The following is a 24,171-nucleotide window of genomic DNA, read 5'->3' as shown; positions in this document are numbered from 1 at the left end:
TGGCATATTAAAGGGAACAAAAGCCAATTGAACAGACCATAAAAGCTCCTCTCAAGTTTCAGGCACAGATTATGCTTTTATGTGGTGCTGCTGTAACTTTCAAACTGCCAGGATCAGACTACATCCAGCACATTGCAGGGCAGTGTGAGTGCTGGAGCAAAGCAAAAGCTACAGCTGCTACTCTGAAGGAAAACTGTTTCCTAAGTGTGTGTTTGCTTTGCTTGCTTTTTCAGGTCTTTTTTATATTAATATATAACAGACTCACCCATTTCATTACCAGAAGTTGTAGGCACAGTGAAATGTCCATAAATGACGGTAAGCTCTTGTATCCAGCTCACAAAAAGCTTCAGTGGCTCTAGGGAATTTTCGTAGAGCTCTTCCCTGTGCACTAGTGCCAACTAAAAAGTATGTAAACATTTTACACCCAGGAACTGCTAAGTTTGTTCTAAGCTGCAGGGAAGATAAGCCCGTGTATTGCTCATTCCAGCTCTTGCTCCTGAATGTTTAGCAGCCTTTCTTCCTTTCTGACAATGTTTCACCTTAATTAAGCCCTTCCATGAGTTCCTGAAATTTGGTGATGAGGAGCTTTTTCTGACAATATGAGGAGTGAGAAAATCAGAGCTCTGCAGTGAACATTTTCATTGTTCCACATGTAAAGAAATTTAACACAGATATGGGAAAACAGATGGATCGTGGGATCTCACTTCTAGGTTGGGATGATATTTGGCATTCTTAAAGGAAAAGTGGTTATTTAATTCAGAAATGTAGCCTGAGATCTTCATTTTTTTGGCTTTCTAATATATAGTCCTGCAAGACTTCTTAAAATGGCAATAAAAATAAATTGTAAAGGTGCTCTTGTCACTGATTAGTAAAAAGAACATCGCAGGGAGGCTAATTCTGTGTATGTTTTTGTTAACACTGGAATTCATACTCGATGTGGTTTTGAGCTATGACCCACACACTCTCCTTTTAACTCTTCAGACTTCTTCAGCCCCCTGTTCTGTTGTGTATTACATTCCTCCTTTGTTGCAAAACTACAAGACAAGTATGGCCCCTTTTTTCCTTCCTCTCCCAGAAATGATCTTCTGTAAGCTTTGTTTTATTTAGGGAGCCTGAAGCCTCAAGTGCTGGAGCCTACACTGTACTGACAAAAGCGTCATCCAGTTCTGTGTTACATACCTGTGGGGATAAGAAAGTGTCAATCCTTTTGCCATAGCCCAGGTGTTCCCTTCTTTGGAGGTGTGATTTGTCTTTTAAACCTTCCCATCTTTTTATCTTCTTTTTAGTTTCCTTTTTCTTTCAATAGTTCCACCATCTGATCTGCAAAGTGCTGTTTGAGGAGTACCTGGTACCAGCTGGAGCTGAAGACTGTGATCCCACAGACAGACCTGTCTGCAAGGAAGCTTACTGGCTTACAACAGGTTTTAAAGTCAGCCTAAAGCCAATCACTTCCAGAGCAAGAGTTGGAACCAGGTTTTATCATTTAGTGCTAAAGTACTTCTCAGTTTGGTAGGATGGATAGGTGGACTGGCTCAAGACTCCAGCAGCCAGTTGTGCTAAAGAGGCATGAAAAATCTTCTCCTTGGAGAAGAGGGAATTATTTGTAGCAATCTTGTCTGAAAAGGAACATGAGCTTTCCAACTGTCTTCTGAGTGTTGCTGAAGTCACTATCTTACTTTCCACTTTTGCAGAGAGGTGAACAGTCTTTTGCAAAGATGACTACGTGGCAACAGAGTTTCAAATTCGTATGTGAATAGAGATGGGAGTATCGCAGGAACGTTTATTAAGAAAAAAGTTAATGTGAGCAGCTTGCTTATTTTCTTTCATTTAAGCTCTGTTTTACTTGAGCAGGTATGTAAGTTTGCAGTTAACTGTTCTTCAGTTGTACAAAACCACACTGATGTCTGTGAAGCCACCACTTTGGCATCTTGAAGTCAAAAAGGCTGGTTTGCTTCTTTGAATTTCTAACCTGGCTTCCAGCAACTCCTTGCCACCTTCTCATTCCTTTCCCCTCCTAGGATAAAATTCTAACTGATTGCAAGGAAAGGAGCTTTACCAATAGCTTCACCTAAAGAACCCGAGCAGCCTCCTGGTGCTGCTACTTCCCAGTTCCACCCTGTGCTTTTAGTGTTCCCCAACAGATCTGGATCCTGCATGGTCTCAGAGAGTCAAGGTTTTGACTCTTCCTCCTCTGTCTAAGAACTGATAAAAAAGAGTTAGGAATTAATGTGCATTAGTACCCTGCAGCTTTAAAACCTTGGACTATGATTTTTGCTGTGTTTTTTCTTTCACTGTCCCACATGAGTTCTTAACTGGGAATCACCTAAATGTTGTGCTCTTAAGTGCTGTCTTCCTACTTCCTGCCCCTGGAGATGGAGAGCATAAGATTTAACACAAATGTTAACTTAAGGCCAAGTGAGTACTTGACAGAAATCAAAACAAATAGATATTCCTCTAATTAATTTTTTAAATGAGTGTTTTATTCAATCTAGTTACACTAAATGTGGGAGTACTATTAAATGTCTGTTCTCTGACTATTTCTCAAGTGGAGGATGTGGCTGTAAACTGGAGCCTATATCCTTCCCAGATTTGTAATCCAGATGACCACTCTGCAGGGATTAATCCTAAATTAAATTAAAATCACACCCGAGGACCTGAAATTTTTCCCAGCACAGGAGAGTGTTTCACCAGCATTTGATCATTTACCATTGAAAACAGCAGGTTTCACATATTCCACTCTAGGGTCTGTTGAAATCATAGCTGAAATATGGTTAGTGTTTCAAGGACAGGTAGGGTAATCATGTCTAAACCAAATTTTCAAACACCATTTAGAAAAACAAACTCTGCTGTTCAGAAGCCGGCAGTGCTTCCCTGGGGACAATGAAGCCTTTGTTCCTATTCCTGTTCAATATTACTCAGGTTTTTTTTCAGAGAATGGGTTGTGTCTGTTTACCCAGATTAAAACATCATTTGTCTGTCTAATCAATGGCATCCTGCTTTTAAACTATTTCCCTGTCAGCCAGCTTGGGCTCTATGCGCTTTATCTTCGCCAGCTTCCAAAGCTGTATTTAATGTCTCGTTCAGACTCTTTCAAGGAAATATTTCCCAAAAGGCACTGGATATGTCTTCTTTTTGAGTAAGCGTCATGATGTCTAAATGCCGAAATTGTCTTATCAAAACCAGAAGTTGTCTTATCAAATGTAGATCTGAATATTCACAAATTCATACTGTTCCCAGTGGGAGAAGTGTCATGCATCAGTTCTATCTTCTCGCTTTAAAACTATACAAAAGTAGCATTTGAGTCTCATTAGTAATTGTACAACTACTAGTACTTTCTCCAGGAGAGTAAGTTAGATTCACAGAGCCTTGATTATTTCATATAAACCTATTGTAATTGCAGAAAATTCCCAGTTGTGCCAGTCCATGCGTTGGCCAGCACTTCTGGTTGAAGGAGTGTCAGCAATACCAACCGGGAACCAGAGCCTTTCAGATGTGTGGTGGCTCTCTGGTTTGATCCGGTCTTTGCCATACTGGTTGGTCCTGCAGCAAAGAGTTTCAGTGTTGCTGAATTACTTTTTGTTTGTTTTGTTTTGTGAGTCAGAGTTGTAGGTTTTACGTATATTATAAAAGCAAAAGCTTTCTAAAAGATCCATAGGTACAGGTGGTGAGCTGCCACCCTGAACTCTGTGTCCTTGTGAGCCTCGAAGAAGTGGAGGGAGCATGAGTTTCTCTTACATGCAGCATTGAGGAATTTTATTCCTGACATCAGGGCAAAATGAGGAAACTATTACAATTGTTTAACAGGATGGAAAAAAAATATGAAAGCATGGTTGGAAAAGATTTGCTGTGTCCTATTAGCCAAACATATTTGTGGGCTAGATGTCTGGGCCCAAGAGAGACTGAGAAAGCTATTGCAGCATATAAATGAACCAAAAACTTTCGCAGGTTTCCTATGGCTTTTGCAGTTAAACAAAGGTTAATTACACATGCTCAGCTGGACCACCTAGTCCTTTGGCTTTTCAATATATAATTGTGTATGTAGGAGTATTGTCTCTAAGATGAGCATAAGGTAAGAAAACGCTGGTATGAGGAATGTGCATGTCCCATGCTAGTTATCAGTCAGTAGTGGAGAGATTCTAACATGACTGAAGAGAGGACAATCCCTTTTGATTTTACACTTTTGTAATGTGCCTGGATGGCTGAACTCCAAAATGTTTCGGCAGGAGCACCTCATCAAGGGAATACCTTCACAGTGGGTTTTCTGCATACAGCTGCAGTGCTTTTTACTTCCTGCTGCCAGCCAGCACATTCTGTATTTAATACCTGCCTGACCTCTCCCCCTGACTGCCCTCAGGAGCTTTGGACTGTTCAAGAGGGTCAGGTTTGAGGATGAGACTCACTTTCCTAGGATATTTGCCTGTATGCAGGAGTTTAGAAGCTTGAGTAATGCAATCTGACCTTGTAGTTGACTCTCCTTTGAGAGGGAATCCTGAATGGACTGGATGGTTTCTGTGGTCTTTTCCTATCTGAATTATCCTACAATCCTGAAAACATAAGTTTTGCACATATTTTGCACCTGCGTGTTTTACCTTCAGCTCCTCCTTATCTTGTTGGTCCCTGCTGCTGCTTTGCATTCAGCTCCCTTCTGCTGACCATCAGCAGTGCTGGATTGTGCCCATCTTACCCTTTATGACTCTTCATGTTCTCCCTTTCCTTCCAGAGGAACAGTGGTATTGTGAAAGTTCTGCTTATCATTCTAAATAGCACTACACAGAACATCTCTTTATAGTCCCATTTTATAGAATGGTGGTTAAACTATCTTTTTTGTCTGTGCCATTTCCGTCATGTGGGAAAGGAATTGTTCTGCTAGACTGCATTACTAACTATGAGTTTGCCCTCCTTCCAGTGTTGTGTCCTGGTTAATGCACACTGGGGTTTATGGGTCCCAAGGTCCCCTTCTCTCTCTGTCCCTGTACAATTACCATGCCTATTGCTTGCTGAATAATGAGCTCGTATTTCCTTGCCAGGCAGAGCTAGAAGGTTAACCCTGCTATGGGCACAGTTCCTTTTTCTGTTACAAAAACTTCTAATGTCTGACAGCCAGCAGATATCTGCTGTTAAAAATGACATAAAAAGTGATTATAGGCAATGTGAGAACAGGATCCAAAATGTTTTTTCCTACATTGGAAGTAATAAAGTGGGGTATGTGCTGCCTGTGGCACCTGTACATAGCTTAAGTCCAGTGCTTACAAATTACTTGTAATTCTTAAAAAGCACATGCATAAAGAACAGGAAACAAATGCAACAAGGCAGGAAACACTTTCCCTTGATGTTCACTTCAGCATTATGCTGATATTTAGCATTTCACTGCTGTTTCACAAATACATCTGCTCATTATTAGATCAGGAAGCAAGCTGGTTAAAGAAAGCACAGTTAGAGAAACACAGCCGGTATCCAAAAAGTGTACATTGAGACCCACAGGAGGCAATGTCCAAAAAAATGCTTGCTACCCTATCGTAACCAGGTAGCAAGTAGACTGCCTGAGAGGAGGTGGAGATCATGGATTCACAGATTATCCTGAGTTGGGAGAGATCCACAAGGATCAAAGTCCAGCTCCTAGTCCTGCACAGAACCAGCCCCAAGAGTAAACACCATGAGTCTGAGAGCGTTGTCTGAACACTTCTGGAACTCTGCCAGGCTTGGTGCTGTGACCACTTCCCTGGGGAGCCTGTGCCAGTGCCCAACCACCCTGCGGGTGAAGAACTTTTGTCTAATACCCAATCTAAACCACCCCGACACAACTTCAGGTCATTCCCTCAGGTCCTGACACTGGTTACCACAGAGAAGAGATCAGTGTCTGCCACTTCTTTTCCCTTCATGAGGAAGATGGAGACCAAGGAGTGCTACTAGCATGTCACCAGTGTGAAAATGAGGGTGAGAATGATCCTGATGTGACTGTTTGAATGAATTTTATAAATATCATAAATAACTTCTAGATCTGATGTTAATGCTTCCCTCTCCCATTGCAGCTGTGTGATGAATAGGCAGTGCTGGAGCGGGCTCTCATTACAGAACAGGATGCTACAGAAAAAAGTCTAAGATAAATAAAAGTAAAAATATTTCCCTGCACAAAATATACCAGTTAAAAAGAAAAAAGAGAGAGGAGTTTAGTGAAATGATGTACCGAATGAAGCCTTGTTCTGTAACATCAGAAAGCTTTGCAGAGAATTAGTGTGTTGGGACATGCTGAGTTTGAGCTGAGTGGAGGGGCAGGTTCAGCCTGTGCCCCAGGCTGTATCCAGGAGGGGTCATGCTGGGTGTATTGAGGCAAAATCCAAAAGCAGAGACTGAAATCTTTACTCCTGTCTCAGACCTGCTGCACTGCCTTGGACACCAGCTCATGAGTTCTGGAGCCCTTCACTTTTCATTTATTTATTGACTGATTGTTAGATTTTTTTCTTGACTTGCTAGATTCAGCAGTATTGCAACCATTACAGATGAAGCAGGGTTCTGCAAGGGCATTCACAATATCATTATGGGATATGTTGCTCTTTGGCCTTCATACTATGGTATAGTGAGTGCATACAGGCCCTTTTTACAGCTGGGTTCCTGCTCGGTGTAAATACCTTGACCCTGCAATGCTCAGAATCTGGTTTGTGGAACATCCTGTTTACACAACGTTCAGGTTAAGCCAGTTGTAAGTCAACTTATGAACTTGACAAAGAGACCAAGGAGAAGCTACAGTGGCTGGTAGAAAATGTAAGCTGTGAGATGAATTAAGAGGTAATTTAAGCAGCTTCTGCTGCTGAGCTGAGTTTTGGAAGTTGTTACTTCGATATTCCTTCTAAAAACCTGTTGATGACTTGCTGTTTGTTTTACAGAGGCATTTTGTTGTTTTCCTCCTGGCGGCATCGCAGGGTAATACTGTGGTCCTTGGGACCCTGTACTGCAGCTGCATCATTTAAGATGCTGGGATATCTTCTTGCTGACACAACAAATTCTGTTATGCTTGACTTGAGGACCAGTACCACATCATTACTCCATGATAACCTAAATTACTGATGTGGACTTCAACTTATTTAGGGGAACTTTTTTTGGATGATTTTCTCCTCTTAAAAAGGAAAGCTTCAACCAGCTTATGAACTGTAAATAGATCAGACATCACTGAGAGTGTAAAAAAAATCTCAAAAAAGCCTGACATATGGCTGCTAAATTCTCAACAACTCTGCTCAATGGTTTTCATTCAGACACATTCACTTGTATCCTCTAGAATGTCCAGCTAGTACTGTGACTTTTGGTTGACTATATTGTACAGTCCATATGGAAAAAGAATGGAAGATTTCTACTTGCAAACATGATTATTCCCTTCAGGCAGAACGCAGTGCTGCCTCCAGCTCTGCCCTCATCAGTATACTTTCCAGTTATTACAGATACTGTGTATTTTGGCTGCCTTTGCCTCTAGTCACTTATGATCTGTTCAGTTACGTTGTGTGCAGACTAAAAACATCCCAATCATAGTTCCCTGAGGGACCTTGAAATAAAAATATTAATTTTCAAACCCAGATTTTATATGTGAATCTCATTATGTGTTAATTAATTGGAAAATACTGCCTCTCTGGTCAGCAGAAATATATCTCACCTATTAATTTAGAATGTAGTTAAGACTGATAGAAGCTATCCTTTGAGAAAACATGATGCACTAGGGAGTTGCCCTGAATGAAGTAAGAAGTTGCTGAGATTGACAATTATGTCATAAATGTAATTCAGAAGAATTACTAGCTATTTGCTTTCCACGGAAACATCTGTCCCCAGCCTCAATCTCCACACCCATGCCTGTGTGCTCAGCCAGCCCAAGGCACCCCAGGGCCAGCAGGCAGCAATCAGGCCACAAAATCCCTGAAATCCTTCTCTGAAATCATGCTTTCCAGTGCTGAGCATCTCCCCTGCAGTCCCTCTTCCCAACCCCTGCTACTGAAGGCACATCCTGGCGGCCTTTTTGATTTACTGATCATTTATTTACTGCTCTGGCAGGGTTTTTTAACTGTCCTGAAAGCTTTAAGCTGCTGAGACAGGACCAGTCAAAACAATTCCAGTAGCATTTGGGATTAGCTGTGTTATTTTAAAGCTGATCCAAAACTCTTTGGGGGTTTTACTCACATGTTGAGCTTGTGCTTGCCAGATTGATTCTTGTCAAAGCCCTTACTGACCACTATTTTTATAATAAGAAATAGTTTTCTTTGTGCCCCAGGGTTAACCAATGCAGATGTTGGTGATCCCTTTTGCCAAACCAATAAAATGCAAGAAGTCTCCCTGTCCACATGTAGAGAGGTTGCAGCTGCTAAAAGGAGAGATTGTGGGACAATGGGCTCTCCTTCTTTTATCTTACAAATTGCTCTAAAATAGGTCTTACATACATTAGAAAGCCAAAACAGAAAACCTTTATGGAGTATGTTTTAGAGACTTACCCATTTGTCTGAATTTCTACATATTCCTGGTTAGGAAAAAAGTCACACTTCAGTAGCATTTGGCTCAAAATTTGAGTTTCACTTATCCCTGAAGCTTAGAACTGGTTCAGGTCCATGAAAAGATATAATAATACCCCTGGAAATAAAGACCCTTATATTTAAGGCAGTCTCAAGCAAAAAATCTAGTAACTAAATATAATTTATAATTAATATTTCTTTGTCTAGTTATCAAGTATGGTAGCTGTCTCCTTATGTTTGCCTGTGGAATTTCAAAACCTTGATCTGCTGCAGCTTGACTTCAGCAGCACTTGGAAGAGTTCTACAACTGGGAAGGTAAAAGGTCAGCCTAGGGAGACAGAAATGATTTTAAAGAATGACTGAAAAGAAGCTACAGGAGGAGTAACAGTGATGTCTAAGATCTCAGTGCTGAACCTACAGTTTCTCATGTGTCAGCAGAAAAATTGCTCTACTTGCCAGTAGAGCTGGGGTGTCCCAGCCCACACACCTGCCCATGAATGCTTTGGCCCTTTCACTGAGGGGTGCAGCAGGAGGAGTTGTTTGTTTTGTTAATAAAAGGAGAATCATCAAGTTACCTGTGAGAACTGTGCCTGTAACTGTGTGTTGTGATGCCCTTGCAGGCTTTGAGAAGGGTGTGCTGTATGTACAGATGGTATCAAAAGAATTCAGGAAACAACCAAGGAAAAGAAGTGCGGGCATGTGGCACTAAATCTATGCTGTCCATAAAATGTTTCTTTACAAATGTGGATGTTGGTCTCAGCTATGCTATCAATAGTAACTTTTTTTAGTTTCTTTTTCTTAGTCTTTTTCTTCTTCTTTCTTTTTCTTTTTATTTCCATTTCCCCCTCCAAGGAATGTCTTTGATGGCAGCTTCTGAATGAGGAAAAATGTTAATCAGTTTTCCAAGGATGTTCAAAATTGCAGTGCAGGAAATGTTGCATATCTTCAGTCAATTTAGGGTAAGAGAGGAAATTTGAAGATGTGAAAGAAACAGAGGAGTGCAGACAGCAGGAAGGTCAATGAAAAGGCAGTTTTATTAATGTCTAAATGAGTCCTAGGGACGGACAGCGACTGAGTAAAGGGTTAAGGCAAAAGATGAATTCCATCTGATAGTCATTAACAAGAGACTGGTAGAGCTTCTCAAAGGGAAACGCTGCTGCTGTTCTATGTTGAGCAAATGGAGTACTATTTTCCTGGTAATTTTCTGAGTCTTAATCTGAACTCTTAAAATCAAGGATGTCAAAAAAAGAATTTATCTTATAATGATCAGTTCTATAGAAAAGTCTCTGTTACTCACTACTCTTAGATTTTATGGTTTATAGCATTTGGCCCAGTCCAGCAGAAGATTTAAGGATTTAATGATTAAACTACTCTTGCTTTTAAAATTTTCCCGTGACAAAAATAAAGGATTTATTTTTCAGTGAAAACTGTAATGCTCTCAGCAATTATCTTGCATGATTTTACTCTAGCTGGGAATAAAACAGTGGATGTTTGGCAAGCAGGGCCCTCTCCTGGTTTATTGCCCCATGACACCCTTGAGAAGACAGGAGCCAATGCTGCCAGTCACTGCTGATGCATATTTAGAGAAGAGTCCTTTCAGGAGGGAGTTATGTGCTTTTCCATAGTTTACTATATATCAGAGCATACCTTCAGAGTTTGCAGTCTGGAGATACACAAAAAGACCCAAACAGAAAAGGATGCTCGTTTTGGGATAATCTGATTTGAACAGCATACAACTTTTAAAACATATAGCCTTCACTTTTCCCTCTTTGCTACAAAAGGCTTAGTCAACTCTACATAAAAGTGAAAAATAAAGCAGTGGTCTTTTGTATAACACCGGTTTAACTGCATTAAAATGAGTCCTTGTGTGCATGTTAAAGAGTAACTGCTTGTTTTATAACCTTGTTAAGTAACAAATGATGCCATTCTTTGTACTTACTAAAGCTTGTCAGCTTTACCAGAAAGGTTTTCACTAACCGTTATAGAAGATATTGCAAACCCATAACCTACATTGTCACATTTATTCCCAAACTCATTATCCTCAATATTTCTTAGACAGATGTATTTCTTTGTCTGGAGATCTGGAACTGAACACACAGCTAATCCCATCCCTCAAGCAACTGCCCAAGCACACAAGATTAGAACAGATTTGAAAGATCTTGCAGATTCCTAGGCTTTCTTGCAACTCCAGTGGGCTTTGCTGCTGTGAGTTTCCAGGTGCAGCTAAGTGTACAATATTCCTGGTAGGATTAAGGAGATCTTCATAGTATGCATAGTACAAGGTAATATGTTTCTGTTTTACTGGTCCATGTCACACAGAAATTAATTGTGCCCTCGGAGGTTTTTTGAGAGATCATCATTTTAGTATGAGTATATTATCATCATTTTAGTTCTGAGTATAAGAACAGGATGTTTTCTGGGGCTGTTCTCAGTTTATTTCATTTCTAACTTCAAACTTATTTTAAAAGGTCAGATTTTTGGGAAAAAAAATTAAAAACTTTTAAACTCTTCTTCAAGCACTGATTTCCATAGAATTAGGTTTGCATCCTATTTGCTGCAAAAAAAGCTCATTTTGCAAGGTACATCCTGTCATTTGTTCATAAATTGTGTAAGGAATTGTTTAAACACATCAAGAATTGTCCATACTGGCTGTGTAGATTCTAGTCTTTTGTTTATGAAGAAATAATGATGCTTGACTCTTCATCAGGTATTAATTTCCGTTTTAATCATATGTTTGTCATTTTCAGTTTTAACAACGTGCTTATATAGGATTATGGCTAAAAACAGAAAGGATATGGGTAAACATTATTATACATCTTTCAGTGGTTTTCCCTTTTTTGGTTTAGTAGCATATATTAGAGTGCAATAAATTTTTCTTTTTTTTTAACCCAGAGGCCCTGAGAAATTGAAATGTACTGGCTAGCCTAAAGGACATGAAGAATCCTGTTTTTAATGTGTGTTTTGGATGTTAATCTAAGTGTGCTTTACTAACGGACAAAACCCCTATCTAATCACCTATAGCTGTGTTACTTACATTCCAAAGAGGAACTCTAATTAATAGAAATCTTTATTTATGTCTCTAAATGCTGTATTAAGAGTGCTAATTTCAGGAACCACTTACTATTGTTTAAAACTAGAGCATATTTTATTCTTCCATGAGACTAAGAGACCTCTATCATTAAGAATAAAATGTAAACAGTTTTGACATTTTAATCTGAAAAATAGAATTTCATTATTGCCATGTGAAGTAGTATCAAGTTACTGTAAATCTGGAGGGAAAAGGTGTGTCTGTATGTGTGATCCCAAGTTATTGCTATGGTGTTGCAGACAGCGTACATTATACGGGAATCTGGTTAACGTGCAGACCATAATGGGGAAAGCAATAAAGTGCAGCAGCAATAACTTCATGTTAACACATCATTTTGGATTCTTCTCAGCCAGTTCTTCCTCAGAACACATGAACTTCCAGCTTCAAAAGTTCCCAATAGAAGTAATTTCTAGAATAAATAAGAAATTGTTTAATTTTCCTGAAAAGTTTTGAAAAACATGCTCTGCAGTTCAATAAAATTTTCCTGTACTGAACGTCGAAATAGAGTATTTAATGCAAGTTATTGGGGGTGAGTTATATGGCTTTTGTAAAGGCAGTTTTGCACTATTGATAAATAACCTCTCTGAAGGCCATTCCTTGCTCACTAAGAGTATGGATCTAAGATAGCCAGTATAGGCTGACTGGATTTCCAAAACGTAAGGTCCCTCCCCAAAGGAAAATTGCACTGATTTGAGAGGGACAGTCTTATAACTTGTAAGTTGTGAAAAGAATAAAACAAAAAAAGGGGATAAATGGTCAGTGGACAGATGTCACTGAAGGATGGATGCCGTGGTCTGTCCTACTCAAGATAATAATAAGTTATCTAGAGAAGGGAGTAAATAGGGAGGTGACAAAGTTGGAGTAGGTGACAATATTGTGTCCCTTTAAAGTAGTTAAGTAGCAGTAGTAAAGTTGTAAAGAAAAGGAGTGACTGCAAGAAATTGCAGAAGGACCTTGTGATATTGACTGCATAGGCTGTGAGTTGAAAAGGAAAACTGAATTTTGATTAATGTAAAATAAAACATAAGGGGGAAAAGAAGTGATCAAGGGGGGACCTGAAGGAGACAACTTACTTATTAATCAATCAACACAGGTTTCTCGACATTCTTTTTCTGTTTCAAATCTGTTGTTGGTACCATTACAACCTCCATACCAGAACTGGCCACAAGAATTGCCATTCTTGTCATAATACCATTTCACCACGTAGTCCCAACAATCCCCTGGTTTCATAGGTTCCAAGCACCTTGGATCTGAAAGTGCATCAGTAAAAGTTAGCTCGGATTCTGGGGATAAGTTGTTATCTTAGAAGTGCCTCCTTCAGTAGGAAAAGCACCCCTTTTTTTTCTTTCTTGTAGCGCCTGGCCAAATTCCATTTCCATTAATGGCATACCTGAACAGGCCTAAAAATACACAGGATCACTTGGAAATAAGACTGCCTAAATCCTGATGCAAGAATCAAGCTGCTATTGAAATACATAAGCATGCAGTTGGTACACAAGGGTATAATCTGAGTCCGAAAATCTGGCTCTGACTGTGTGTAGTGTCTGTAGACAGAGCACCCAGAAATACAAAAAGTCATAAAATCTAAATTATATTGGAAGGGGGAGTGGGGTTTGCTCATTGCTTTTTTTGGTACAGTCTTGCTACGCACTATCTGCGGGCAGTATTTATTACTCACTTTTTTGGGTTGTTGCTACCTGTGTTTGCAACACAGCTGGCTGGTGATCTTCAGCAGCAGTTCCACCAAACAAAGGATTGACAACTGGACTCAGGGGTCTGATTTCAGACATGTTATAAACTGGGGGAAGTATCGATTCTCTGTGAGCAGAGGTGGTCACAGTGTGGTCCTGAGCAGATGGCAGAGGTTCAGTGTATCTGGATTGTGATGGACTATGCTGCAAAAGGAGTCAAAATCTTAAAATTCTGTCTGGGCTCAGATGCCATGAGAAAAAAAATTACAGAATTATGCAGGAAAATTTTGCTAAACAATGTGTGAAAAAATACTGTTAACAGCAGGTCAGTTTGGACCTGCTTCTACTGATTATTCAGTATGGAACCATAATTTTCTGACAATGAGAGCATAATGAAAAGGCAAAGTAATGACTTCAATTTAGTCATTCAGCTGAATTCATTCAATTCAAGCAAATTTCCAGTCACTACTTAGTCCATAATACTAATAAAACAAAAAATGGAAGGAATTTTTTGATAAATCAGTGCTGCTTAACATCTAGTACACTCATTGGGCATGATCTGACATCTTCAATCTGTCATATTTCTGGCTAACAGCCAGTTGCTAATCATTAGAATTTTAGAATTTACCTTGATAGAAGTGTTAAGCAGTCAACCCTGGTCTTCAAATTATAACTATTATATAAAAAATCGCCTCTCTAAAATTGTAGTATATTCAAGAAGACTTGCAAGATTCTTAGTACAGTATAGTACAAATAGCTGCCTTAATCAGACATTGATCACCTACTGAGAAGAGATAGGAATTTGATACTATTCAATATCTTCCCATTTACAGGCCACTACTGACAAAGTCAGTTTGAGAAAACTCTTCAGAGTCATTGGAACTCAGCCTAGGTGAAATGTAAAGGTGCAGACAATTCATCCAATCCTTAAATTTTGCATTTCTTCTCTAGGTCTACAAAAAGACTGTGTTTATATATGATAGTAATTCAACAGTTTGAAGATTTAACTATAACCACAGCCAGCCAGAACCAAGTGTGTGAGCATCTAATCCTATCTGATATATCTGAGAACCTACCTAAGAATCCTTTCTGATTCTTATCACATGCTTTATAAAGTCAGCATCTGTCTTGGTTTACTTTTATTTTTCTTAATAATACAGAATATCAAAACTGACCCTCAGTGTCTCACAGATCTGTCTAGAGGTACTACAAGCCCAAACCCTAAATCAATCACGCCTACCAAAGGAGCTCTTATTCTTAGAAATTAACCTGGATTTTGAAAGTGAACTATTTAATTATGAACGGTATTATATAAACAATAACACAAGGATAAATAATCTTTAATAATTAATAAGTGGATAATCCATTGACTCCTCCACAGTAAGTCAGTAATATTTAATTATCTCTAATCTGTATTCAATTAATATTTTAATACCAGTATCATGGTCTGCTATATCCATTCCATGCAGCTACAGAGGTTTACACATCAAATATTTCAACCAGTTTATCCATCTGGTTAATAAGGGCAAACAAAGTTCAACTTTTATCACTGACTACTTTAGGCAAAGCAATAAAAACACCCTAAGGTGTTAGTGCTGATCTACTGCAAAGGTGACAAATATCCTAACCCAATACCTTGACAGTGGCTGAAAAATACTGGAGACCCAGTAAGGGAACTAAGGTGATACACACCTGCAGAAAATATTATCTATTGCATTAAAGCTCTCCCTGTCCTGTCTATCTGTGCAGCAGCACTGTTTTGGAGGGCAGAACCTCAGTGCAGCTCAGGAGAAATTTAAAGCTGGAGAATGAAGAGTAACAAATAAGGAGTCCTACAAGTACAGCCCAATGTGGAAAGTGAAACAACACCAAAGGCTTAATAACTTGGAAATATGGCCAGGAACAACCTGGAAAGTGCATGCCACAACAAGAAGCATTGTACTGACAATCAGCTTGCACATAAATAAATGTTTTATCCACTGTGTGCACGCCTCAATAGAAATGTACGAGTTTTAACTCACTTCTGAGATTACGACCTACAAAAAATATGAGTACTGTTAGCATTTATTGAAACCAAGAGGCAGTATTACCCTATTTCTTTTGTAAATGTTTGTTCTCAACAAATAAGTTCACTCTAACTTTAAAAGTTTTTTCCAAACACATTGGTCTGGTCAAATGACATGTTATTTGCATATTAAAAGGCAGATGGTGAAATAAAGATGGTAAAATATTTGAATTCAAATAAAGACACATATTTTAAAAACATTTGATAACTGTTACTTCTTTACTCACTGGGGAACCAATTCCTTCGGTACGAAGCGTATCAGTCTCGGAAGTAGTCATTTTAGGTAACTGGCCATTAGCATCTTCCCTGGGAATTTCAGATTCCAGACTTGGAGATGGAGATAACACACTGTAATTTCTGGTGTAGATTGAAGACTCATTCTCACAGATTTTTGTGATCAGTTTATTTTCAAGAGCTGAAAAGATTAATGAATTGATGACATTTTTTAATAGTAATCAAAAGAAGTCACAATGATTCAGCACAAGCTCTTAGTGCAGTATTAACCCTAAACCTTTAATCACAGGGTCTTGTGAAACACCATCTTTTGTAGTGATGTCAAAATGCAAATGACAAGTAATAAAGTAACACAGTCTCTGAACTATTTTATTTTAATGCCATGTTTTCATTTTAAGAAGAAACAGATGAAAAATGAGAGTGAAGGGAAGAAAGCCTTTACATGTAAGAAAGAAAAATAAAATCTGGGCAACAGTTTTCTACTTATTTGCAAAAACAAAAAACACTAGTGAATGGGAATATTTTTATATTGAATGCTAAAGTCTGAGTCAGAGCCCTAAACGTAATCCCACTGGAACCAGAACCTTAGCTTGGATTCCTCTTAATGCCTTAAATCCAGACTTAACTTCATTCACAGTCTTAGCATAGCAAAATAAGATTATGCTCAGGAAAAGTATAGGCTGGTCTACAGTTAGTCTAGGTCAATGTACTTTTTTTTTCATAGGTCATTATAGATTTCCTCTGGGTTTGCTCCTGATTTCACCTGTAGCCACAGAATTTTTTCAAGCCACATACATTGAAATATACAATGTCTATCATATCCCATTCCCTTGTGTGCGGGTCCAGCATTTTTTCCCTGGAATCAGGGTGAAAGCATAGGTTTCCCTATGGCTTTCAGAAAAAAACCAAAAAAATGAAAGAATGCTTGTAAGAGAGAGTGGAGGGATTCCAAGACTGACAAGGCCCAAAAGAAAGAGAGAGTCCGAGATGTTACATCAAGGTGGAGGGAAATCTACATCTCTCTCGGATGAAACTATGGCCAAGCACAAAAGGACTGTGAAGGAAGGCTGATGCAATCTCTCACAAAAGAGGAGTATCCCAAAGAAGACCTGGGCTTAGAAAACTGATGTTCTTTGTAGTTTATTGTTTCTGCAAGAGGCAAAAATTTGGCAAAGGTTTCGTTTGGCCAAAGATGATGCGAAACAAGAGTGAGCTTTATCCAACAGAGAAATAAAAGCTGCCACTCAGTAGGCTGCCTTGCCTGGCCATGGGAGAGGCCACACTCCCTTACATGCTTATTTCAAGTTTCCTCTTAATGAAATAGTTTCTTTTACCTGAAAGTGTTATGAAGTCATCTATCTGGTAAACATGTTCGTCATCAGGGTCTGTTGCAATGAGCTGCATTTCTTTCAGGAAATCCTCATAATGAGGATCAGTCCTTTGAACAATCCCAATGACAAATATCTCAATATCCGTAGCATGGGCATCTCTTACTACAGTATCCAGTCGTACTTTATCACGACTGTCCGCTTGTCCATCCGTTATTACAACAGCCACCTTCCTTACTGCTGGGCGTGCTGCCTGGAATAAGCGAATGGCTTCTTGGATAGCTGAAGCTGTGTATGTACCTTCTCCTAAGTAGGGCATCTTGTCAACAGCTGCTTTCAGATAGTCTTTGCTTGTGTATTGGTTCAGAGAAGACACCAGGTCCACTTTGTGGCTGAAGTTGATGATGCCAATGCGGGTTGTAGCGTGGTTGGCTGAAACCTTGTCAATGAATGTTTTCATAAAGGTTTTGATAATATTGAAGTTATCCGGTCCAACACTTTCTGAACTGTCAATGACGAATACTAGTTCCAGTGGTATTACTCTACATTTGATACCACAACCTAGAAAATACCCATTTCAGACAATTTATGAGAAACCACCTTCAAAAAACGAATTGAGCTCACACATCAGATTTACAGTCAGTTAAAACTCAGTTAATGAATTAATTTCTAGTTACTGGTACTGATCACAGAAACAGAGCTGGACCAAATTACTTCAGGTATAGCTCTGGCAACATAGCGAGCATCGTTTTCATATCAGTGGTATCCTGACACACAAACATGCAGGGGAAAAATCCATTCAGTCAATATAAATTCACTGTGTTTTATCAGAACTACTTTTTTCCATACTGTAATGCTTACCACATATTTCGTTGATAAGTCTGATAACATCATCTCTCTGAAAAAGAGTATTAACTTGTTGTGTGTTCTGGTGTTAAGAATGCTGAAATATTTATTTATTTACAAAAATGCAGGCAATGCAATATCTCATAAAGACCCTCATAAAGATCACATAACCTTTAAATATTTTCCCCAGATAAACTACTATTGTTTCAAATAATTTATTTATATACTTACTGAAAGACCAGCTTCACCTTTTCTTCCCCCACTTCCCTGAAAACGTGTAGGGTGATATAATTAACAATTTGCTTAATTTCTATTTTGTAAATTTAAGCAACATGAAAATGTGTTTTACCTTTGGCCCTGGAGGTCCTGGGTCTCCAATCTCTCCTTTGGCACCTTTGCTCCCTGGATCACCTTTATCTCCATAGTCTCCCTAATTTAAAACAACTGTATTAAATACAGTCATAGCTCCAGTTTTGTTGATTGTCAGAGCTGGAAGGTTCCATGAGCTTTAAAGATAAATTTTCTGGCTTGTTTTGTTGTTTTTTCTTTTTATTAATAGTTTATCTTGTATGTATTATAAGGAGAATATCTGAAAGCAGGCTGTCAGAGAAAGCAAAATGGGCAGTAAAAGCATCTTTGAGAAATTTCTATGAAAACTTACCTTAGTTCTTGAGGGGGAGTAAAGACATCTATATGCAAATGTCAAGAATCTATAATATTTACTGTTCTTTGATTTTCTTGAACTCTAAAACCATGTTTATAGTGGACCTATGCTAGTTTAGACTTATGGAGAGATATAACTGCCTCAGATCAGCCCCTGTGCTGAAACTCACACCAGCTCTGCATAAAAGCCAAATGAAAACCTGTGAGCTTTCAAAGGACATATGAGAAGAGGCATGCTTGGACTGTTATATCCATTGGAAAATACAATGTTTCACATTTAGAAGCAATTCTGCACTTTTCCCCTCAACTGACTAGACTTTTTGATTTCCAAAAAGTGAGAGGTTTCAACATTACGAGACAGTTTTCATACAATGCAGGTATAAAATATATTGTAAATAAGATTCAGGTTCTAAATTAGACGTTTTTTTAAAGAAGAAGATTGTACAGGACAGTTTTTTTACTTCTCTCTGGAAATTACTAACCAGCTTACATTTCACTTGAAATTTTAAAGCTTATGAATTTGTCTAGATTACTGTCTATTTTGATATCATTCCTCATTATTATCCAGCCAGTGGAAACACACAGGTAACTCCTGTGTCACAGCCTTCACTGTGGTTACCAGTTTGTTGCCAGTTTTAAAGAACCCTTTTGACCCTCAGTCTGATTCTGATCTTATTCAAACTGGTGTAAACCTGGAAATTGTACACAGCTTCTCCACAGCATTAAGAAAACCAGTTTCAACTAAGTAAGGTCTTGGAAGACAGTTCTTATTCTATTTTACAAAATCATAGTATCCAGCAAAGGATATTACTTTCCATTACCTGTCAATGAATTGAATCGAACATCATCAAAGTTAATGTCAGCATTAATAATAATGGGAAAGCAAATATGATTTGCTGACTGTGGTGGTGGTGCTACTTTCTTACCCTTAAATATACTAAAACCTGATCTTTTTGGTTCATATACAAAATTCCTGCTGAACTAAACCATTCCTTTTCATGTGTGACAAGACTGCTATATTAACAACAAACACAAAAGTTTGCTTGGAGAAAAGTCACTTGGAGAGATTTACATTGGGTCACAAAGATTAGCCAATATACAAGATGAATATGAAGATCAGTGAAAATATTGCAGCTATTATTATAGTATGTGGCATTTGGAGTGTGAGTGAAAACAGAACTAGGAGGCAGAAATTTGAATTTGTGTGAAAGAGCTTGATATTCACATAAAAGCTCCCAAGCTGTTAGACGTGAATAGTTAAGTGTAGGAAATTATCACAATTTTTATAAAAACCAGGAAGTTATTCAGTAAGGAAAGATTCAAGCTTGGCCTTCAACCATTGCAGAAAAAAACAAGTCAAATAAAACAAAGCCCTTAAATGATATTAATTCTAAAGCAATTCCTTTTTTTGTCAGAGACTGGCAAATAAAAGGACATTTTGTAATACCCCAAAAACATCAAAAATAACTGAATACATAACTTTAATAACTTAGAATTATTCTCCTGCTAACAGGTATGACCTCATTCTAGGTCCTACTTTGTAATCTGGTCCTTAATGACCATTAGGATTTTCACAGACTTCAAAGCTGACAATGAATAGTAGCTACCTACCTTGCAAGCTAAACAAAGTAATGTCTTTGCCTTCTGTTTCTCTTCAAAGACCTGTCACACCAAATCACCAATAAAGGAAAAAACCCCCTTTTTTTTCCTTACTTCAAACTTAGGATTTACCTTTTGTCCAGGAAGGCCAAGTCCTAATGATCCTTTTAGTCCAGGAAAACCTTTATTTCCTTTTTCTCCCTAAACAGAATATGAAACTTAAGTTTAACTGAAAATTAATGTAAAATCTATGCTGTTCTCTATTCACTTTAGAACACTCTGCATCATAGAGAAAGCAGGGATGAAGCACACAAAATTAGTCTAAGGCTGGAGAAATAAGCAATTGGCTATGATTCAGAACATAAATGAGAACCTTATTAATTCCTGATTAATTAAATGAAAATTTGTCATTCCACTGAAAGAGCTGAAAGACAAAACTAACCTCTTAGAGGCTCAGATGCTTATTTATCCTGTCTATAACCAGTAAAATGAGGTCCAAACCAAATTATCTCTAAAAACACACATTCATGATCTCTCCAGGGTAAACTTAGTTTTTCTGATCTTAAGTAAATAAGAAGACATCTCTACCCTTCACAGTGTGGAAAGCAGAGCACTTTTCTGCTGATACTTCAAAAGAGAGTATCAGTCCAGTTACAAAGCTCAAAACTGTTTATAAGGATTGCTACACATGCCCTGCTGCATGTACTTTGACTTTAGAAGCATGTCCATACTAGCAGTGTGGGCACACAATGTTATAAAACACAGCTGTTATATACACACAGAAAATTCTTCATAGCTTCTGGATTCCAGAAACTTTCTTGCTTTATTTAATAGGGTAACACAAATGATTTTACAGCTGCTGTATGCATTTTAAACACAGCTAGAAGTGATTATATTTCCTGGTACATAAATGCTTCACCATAATTCACATTACATAAATAATTCACTTAACAGCACTGCCTGGTGCAGATACCAAAACCAGCTCCAGAGAATGTCAGTGAGATCAGGAGCAGTTACCACCTGTATCAAACCTAACTATGAGGTGCAAGTACAGGGTTAGTCTGTTCTACTTTTCAGTCAAGAGCTCTCACTGCCCCTCTGAAGCATCTTTTACTAATTCTTGTATTGCTACTCACAAATGGGTCTAAAGGGGTGATACTGCTCATAATGGACAGAAAAACACAAAAATGTTTCCAAGTTTATCCAGCCTTCACCTAAGGTGCACCAGTGCAGCAGGACCGATCACTGACTATCCCTGCTGTGCTGGATAGGGGCTTACGGATTTCTGCAGGCAGAGAAACAGCTGCACAGCGCACAGCTAAGCCAACCTTCTCTTCCTTGTACTAAGGGCTCCTGGCTCACATGAGTTGGGAATTCACCAGGAGTCAGGCAATGAGATGCAGCTCCTCGAAGACACAGTGTACTACATGTCCATGGATGGTTTTCCCTGTCTGAATTCCAGATCTAACTGAGATCCTGCTGAGATGACGGCTTCTGTTTGCACTTGGGTGCATTGTGGTCTTGCCCTGTGCTAGGAAAGGTATCCAAGGCACTCCACTGTTCACATCTCCACTGGAGTACTGCTTTCATAGCCTTGCCCTGTGGGTGCCTCTTGGTCTACTAGCCCCGACTTGGGGAATTAAAAGCTCTGCTTGCCATCAGGGCTACCTATCCCTGACCTGCTAACCAGTAGCCTCTTGCCTCTGTAAGCAGAACTTCCCCTCTCCCCAGTTTCTTACAGCAGCAGCAATTCAGACACTATTATGTAAATGCTGGAGACTGGAAAACAGTGGATGTATCAAATTACATCGCTGATCCACTAGGGGGATTTCCTGTGAATAGGAAATACTCCTAAGGTGATGGGATGCACAATTTATTTATTTCTGTCATAGGAGCTCACAGTGACTATTTAATCTAATTTCCTTTAAGTTGCTTTTCAGCAGGATTGTGCTTCTCGGTGTCCTCATTTAGGTATTAATGCAAATGGCTTTTAAACACAGTGAAATAGTGTGCCAGTTTGTTTCAAGGCTTGCTGTTCAGCACTGGGATGGACTATCCCTCCCCCCTGGGTCATCACACAGCTTCCTGGTTAACACCTCTGCAGGTCTGCAGAGCACACGCATATAAACCAAAATCAGGATATGCTGTGTATTCCAGTGGTCATTCACTAGTAATACATGTCAGACCAAACAAAACTAGATTTATTACTGCCATTTGTTGCTGCCCATTTGACATTGTTAGGATGGTGTTCAGGCAATGAAAACTGAATGAGACCTACTGTTCTAAGTAAATTCATACCCATACAGCTGACATTTCTCACAAGCACACATGTGAGTTTCATCCTTTAACACATCAACTGTGGAACCAAATCCTGCTTCCTCTACTTGTGCAACAAGTATCAATCAACATTAGAAGGTTTTATCACGGATTCCATAACAGTACATTTAGTAAAACCCAAGAAGTGTGCTGTATTAATTTAAAAATATTTATGGCTTTGACAGTTCAATCCATGTACATAATTAAAATCAAACTTGACCACCAGTATTACCAAAATGAACTGAGTGCAGATCTGAGAATGTCTAGACTGTGGTTTTGAAAGGGAATCAAGTATAAAAAAAGAAGATCTGTGAACATAGCAATCAACATAACTTGAAAACCAACTCATTTTTGGCATTCCATTCTTACCGTGTGCAGACCAAGATCTCTCTCCATATATTAAAAAATATTTGGAGTAATATTGGTAGCTCAAATGCAGGAGTAGAGTAGCTTTTATCTGATGAAGAGTGGCCAAAAAGAATGAAGTTTGACATGAGAAGAGATAGAACGACAAAATAGACAGAAGATCAACAAGCATTAGTGTGTGGAGGAAACCAGTGCTACCAGAGCAAGACAGTTGCAAAAGTGGCTCAGAAATAAGCTGCTCCTAAGAATTATATAAAAATAATCATAATTTAAAATAGCAATTGGTAAGGGAAGAAATTAGAAATTGCAAGACTGATGGTGCCTACACAATTCATGGACTGCTACAAAAACAATAGAAGCTGAGTTTGACCCACCATATCATTACAGTTTTGTTTTCAAGCCCAAAGACATTTCATAACCAGGACACACTACTTTCCAACATCCCTAAATTCCACATCCTTGCATTAGAAACATGCTTTTCTTTGACAGTGTGTCAGTGAACTCTCTTCTTCCACTGGAAAGCTTCCATAATGACACTGAGTTCTCTACACTTGTAAAACATGCTTTAGATATTTTTTCATAGCAGTGCCAACATAACATCCAGACATACATCTGTGCATATCTAAATATATATAGAGAGAGAGAGAGACAAGGGGGGAGAGAGAAAGAGAGAGAGAGAGAGAAGTGTATATGTACACACTGACCATATTGTGGGTAACCCTTACCTTCTCACAGGAACAGAATAATATTATGTAATCTGTATATTTTTTAATGTATCATCAGATGCATTTGATTGCTGAAACATTTTTGTCCAGAATGGTAATTGTGCTTTTATAATTAACCTTGCATACCCATAGAATTAACAAAGATATAACCCAAATATTAGATTCTGGAAACACAACAGAAATTGTTATTAAAGGCAGACAGGAAAGAGTTTTCCTATACCATAAAGCAATATAGAGATGGGAAAAAATTTTCTGATTTTCACAAGAATACAGCAAAGAGCCTGTGGAGATTCAGTGAACAAAGGAAGAAGAGAAAAGAAAATAAGGAGGTTTTTTATGTCCTCACACTACAATATGTATTAGCTTTGTGATTACTGATAACAATTAATACAGAGCCAAATTTCAAACAAATCAGAACAAAGGTCTAGACAGTTGTGACTCTTAACCATGTTGAGATCTCTGTCTAAGAAAGTCTGGAAACAAGATAAATCAGAACCCATAAAAGGGAGTTCTACAATAAGGGAAAAAGAAAGAACATAAGAAAGTATGTTTTTATGCTATGAAACACCTCACAGTGAAAAAAAGGGAAGAGCCCTCTACAGAATAGAAACAGAAATGATGGAACACAAATATAAAAATGAAAGACGTTGAAGATATAATCAAAGTAAGTCTTGAATAAAATAAATTCCAAAGGAATCTGTGCTTTTCTGGTAAAGCTGATTCTCCTCTGAATCATATTGCAAACAACATACATTTTCACAATTTGT

General features: G+C 38.4%; 1 protein-coding gene across 2 annotated transcripts in view; it reads right to left on the bottom strand.

Moving 5' to 3' along the window:
- Nucleotides 1–11,186: 11,186 nt before the first annotated feature.
- Nucleotides 11,187–24,171, bottom strand: part of COL28A1 (collagen type XXVIII alpha 1 chain) — a 67,499-nt gene continuing 54,514 nt past the window's right edge. The window contains exons 30-38 of one of the 2 annotated variants that reach the window (XM_048304937.1): nucleotides 20,130–20,198; nucleotides 18,085–18,165; nucleotides 17,967–18,002; nucleotides 17,751–17,787; nucleotides 16,896–17,450; nucleotides 15,555–15,742; nucleotides 13,250–13,466; nucleotides 12,645–12,821; nucleotides 11,187–11,980 (exon numbers count right to left, since the gene is read on the bottom strand). In XM_048304937.1, the coding sequence (XP_048160894.1) occupies nucleotides 12,652–12,821; nucleotides 13,250–13,466; nucleotides 15,555–15,742; nucleotides 16,896–17,450; nucleotides 17,751–17,787; nucleotides 17,967–18,002; nucleotides 18,085–18,165; nucleotides 20,130–20,198 (1,353 nt within the window). In that variant the 3' untranslated portion in view covers nucleotides 11,187–11,980; nucleotides 12,645–12,651. Of the gene's footprint in view, nucleotides 11,981–12,644; nucleotides 12,822–13,245; nucleotides 13,467–15,554; nucleotides 15,743–16,895; nucleotides 17,451–17,750; nucleotides 17,788–17,966; nucleotides 18,003–18,084; nucleotides 18,166–20,129; nucleotides 20,199–24,171 lie in introns of those variants that run through there. The other variant, XM_048304941.1, reaches the window with a different exon arrangement.

The sequence above is a fragment of the Corvus hawaiiensis genome, chromosome 1 (genome assembly GCF_020740725.1).
Source record: "Corvus hawaiiensis isolate bCorHaw1 chromosome 1, bCorHaw1.pri.cur, whole genome shotgun sequence".
Classification (NCBI taxonomy): Eukaryota; Metazoa; Chordata; class Aves; order Passeriformes; family Corvidae; genus Corvus; species Corvus hawaiiensis.
The sequence above is the reverse complement of the archived record's forward strand: the minus strand, read 5'-3'. Positions and strand labels throughout refer to the sequence as shown.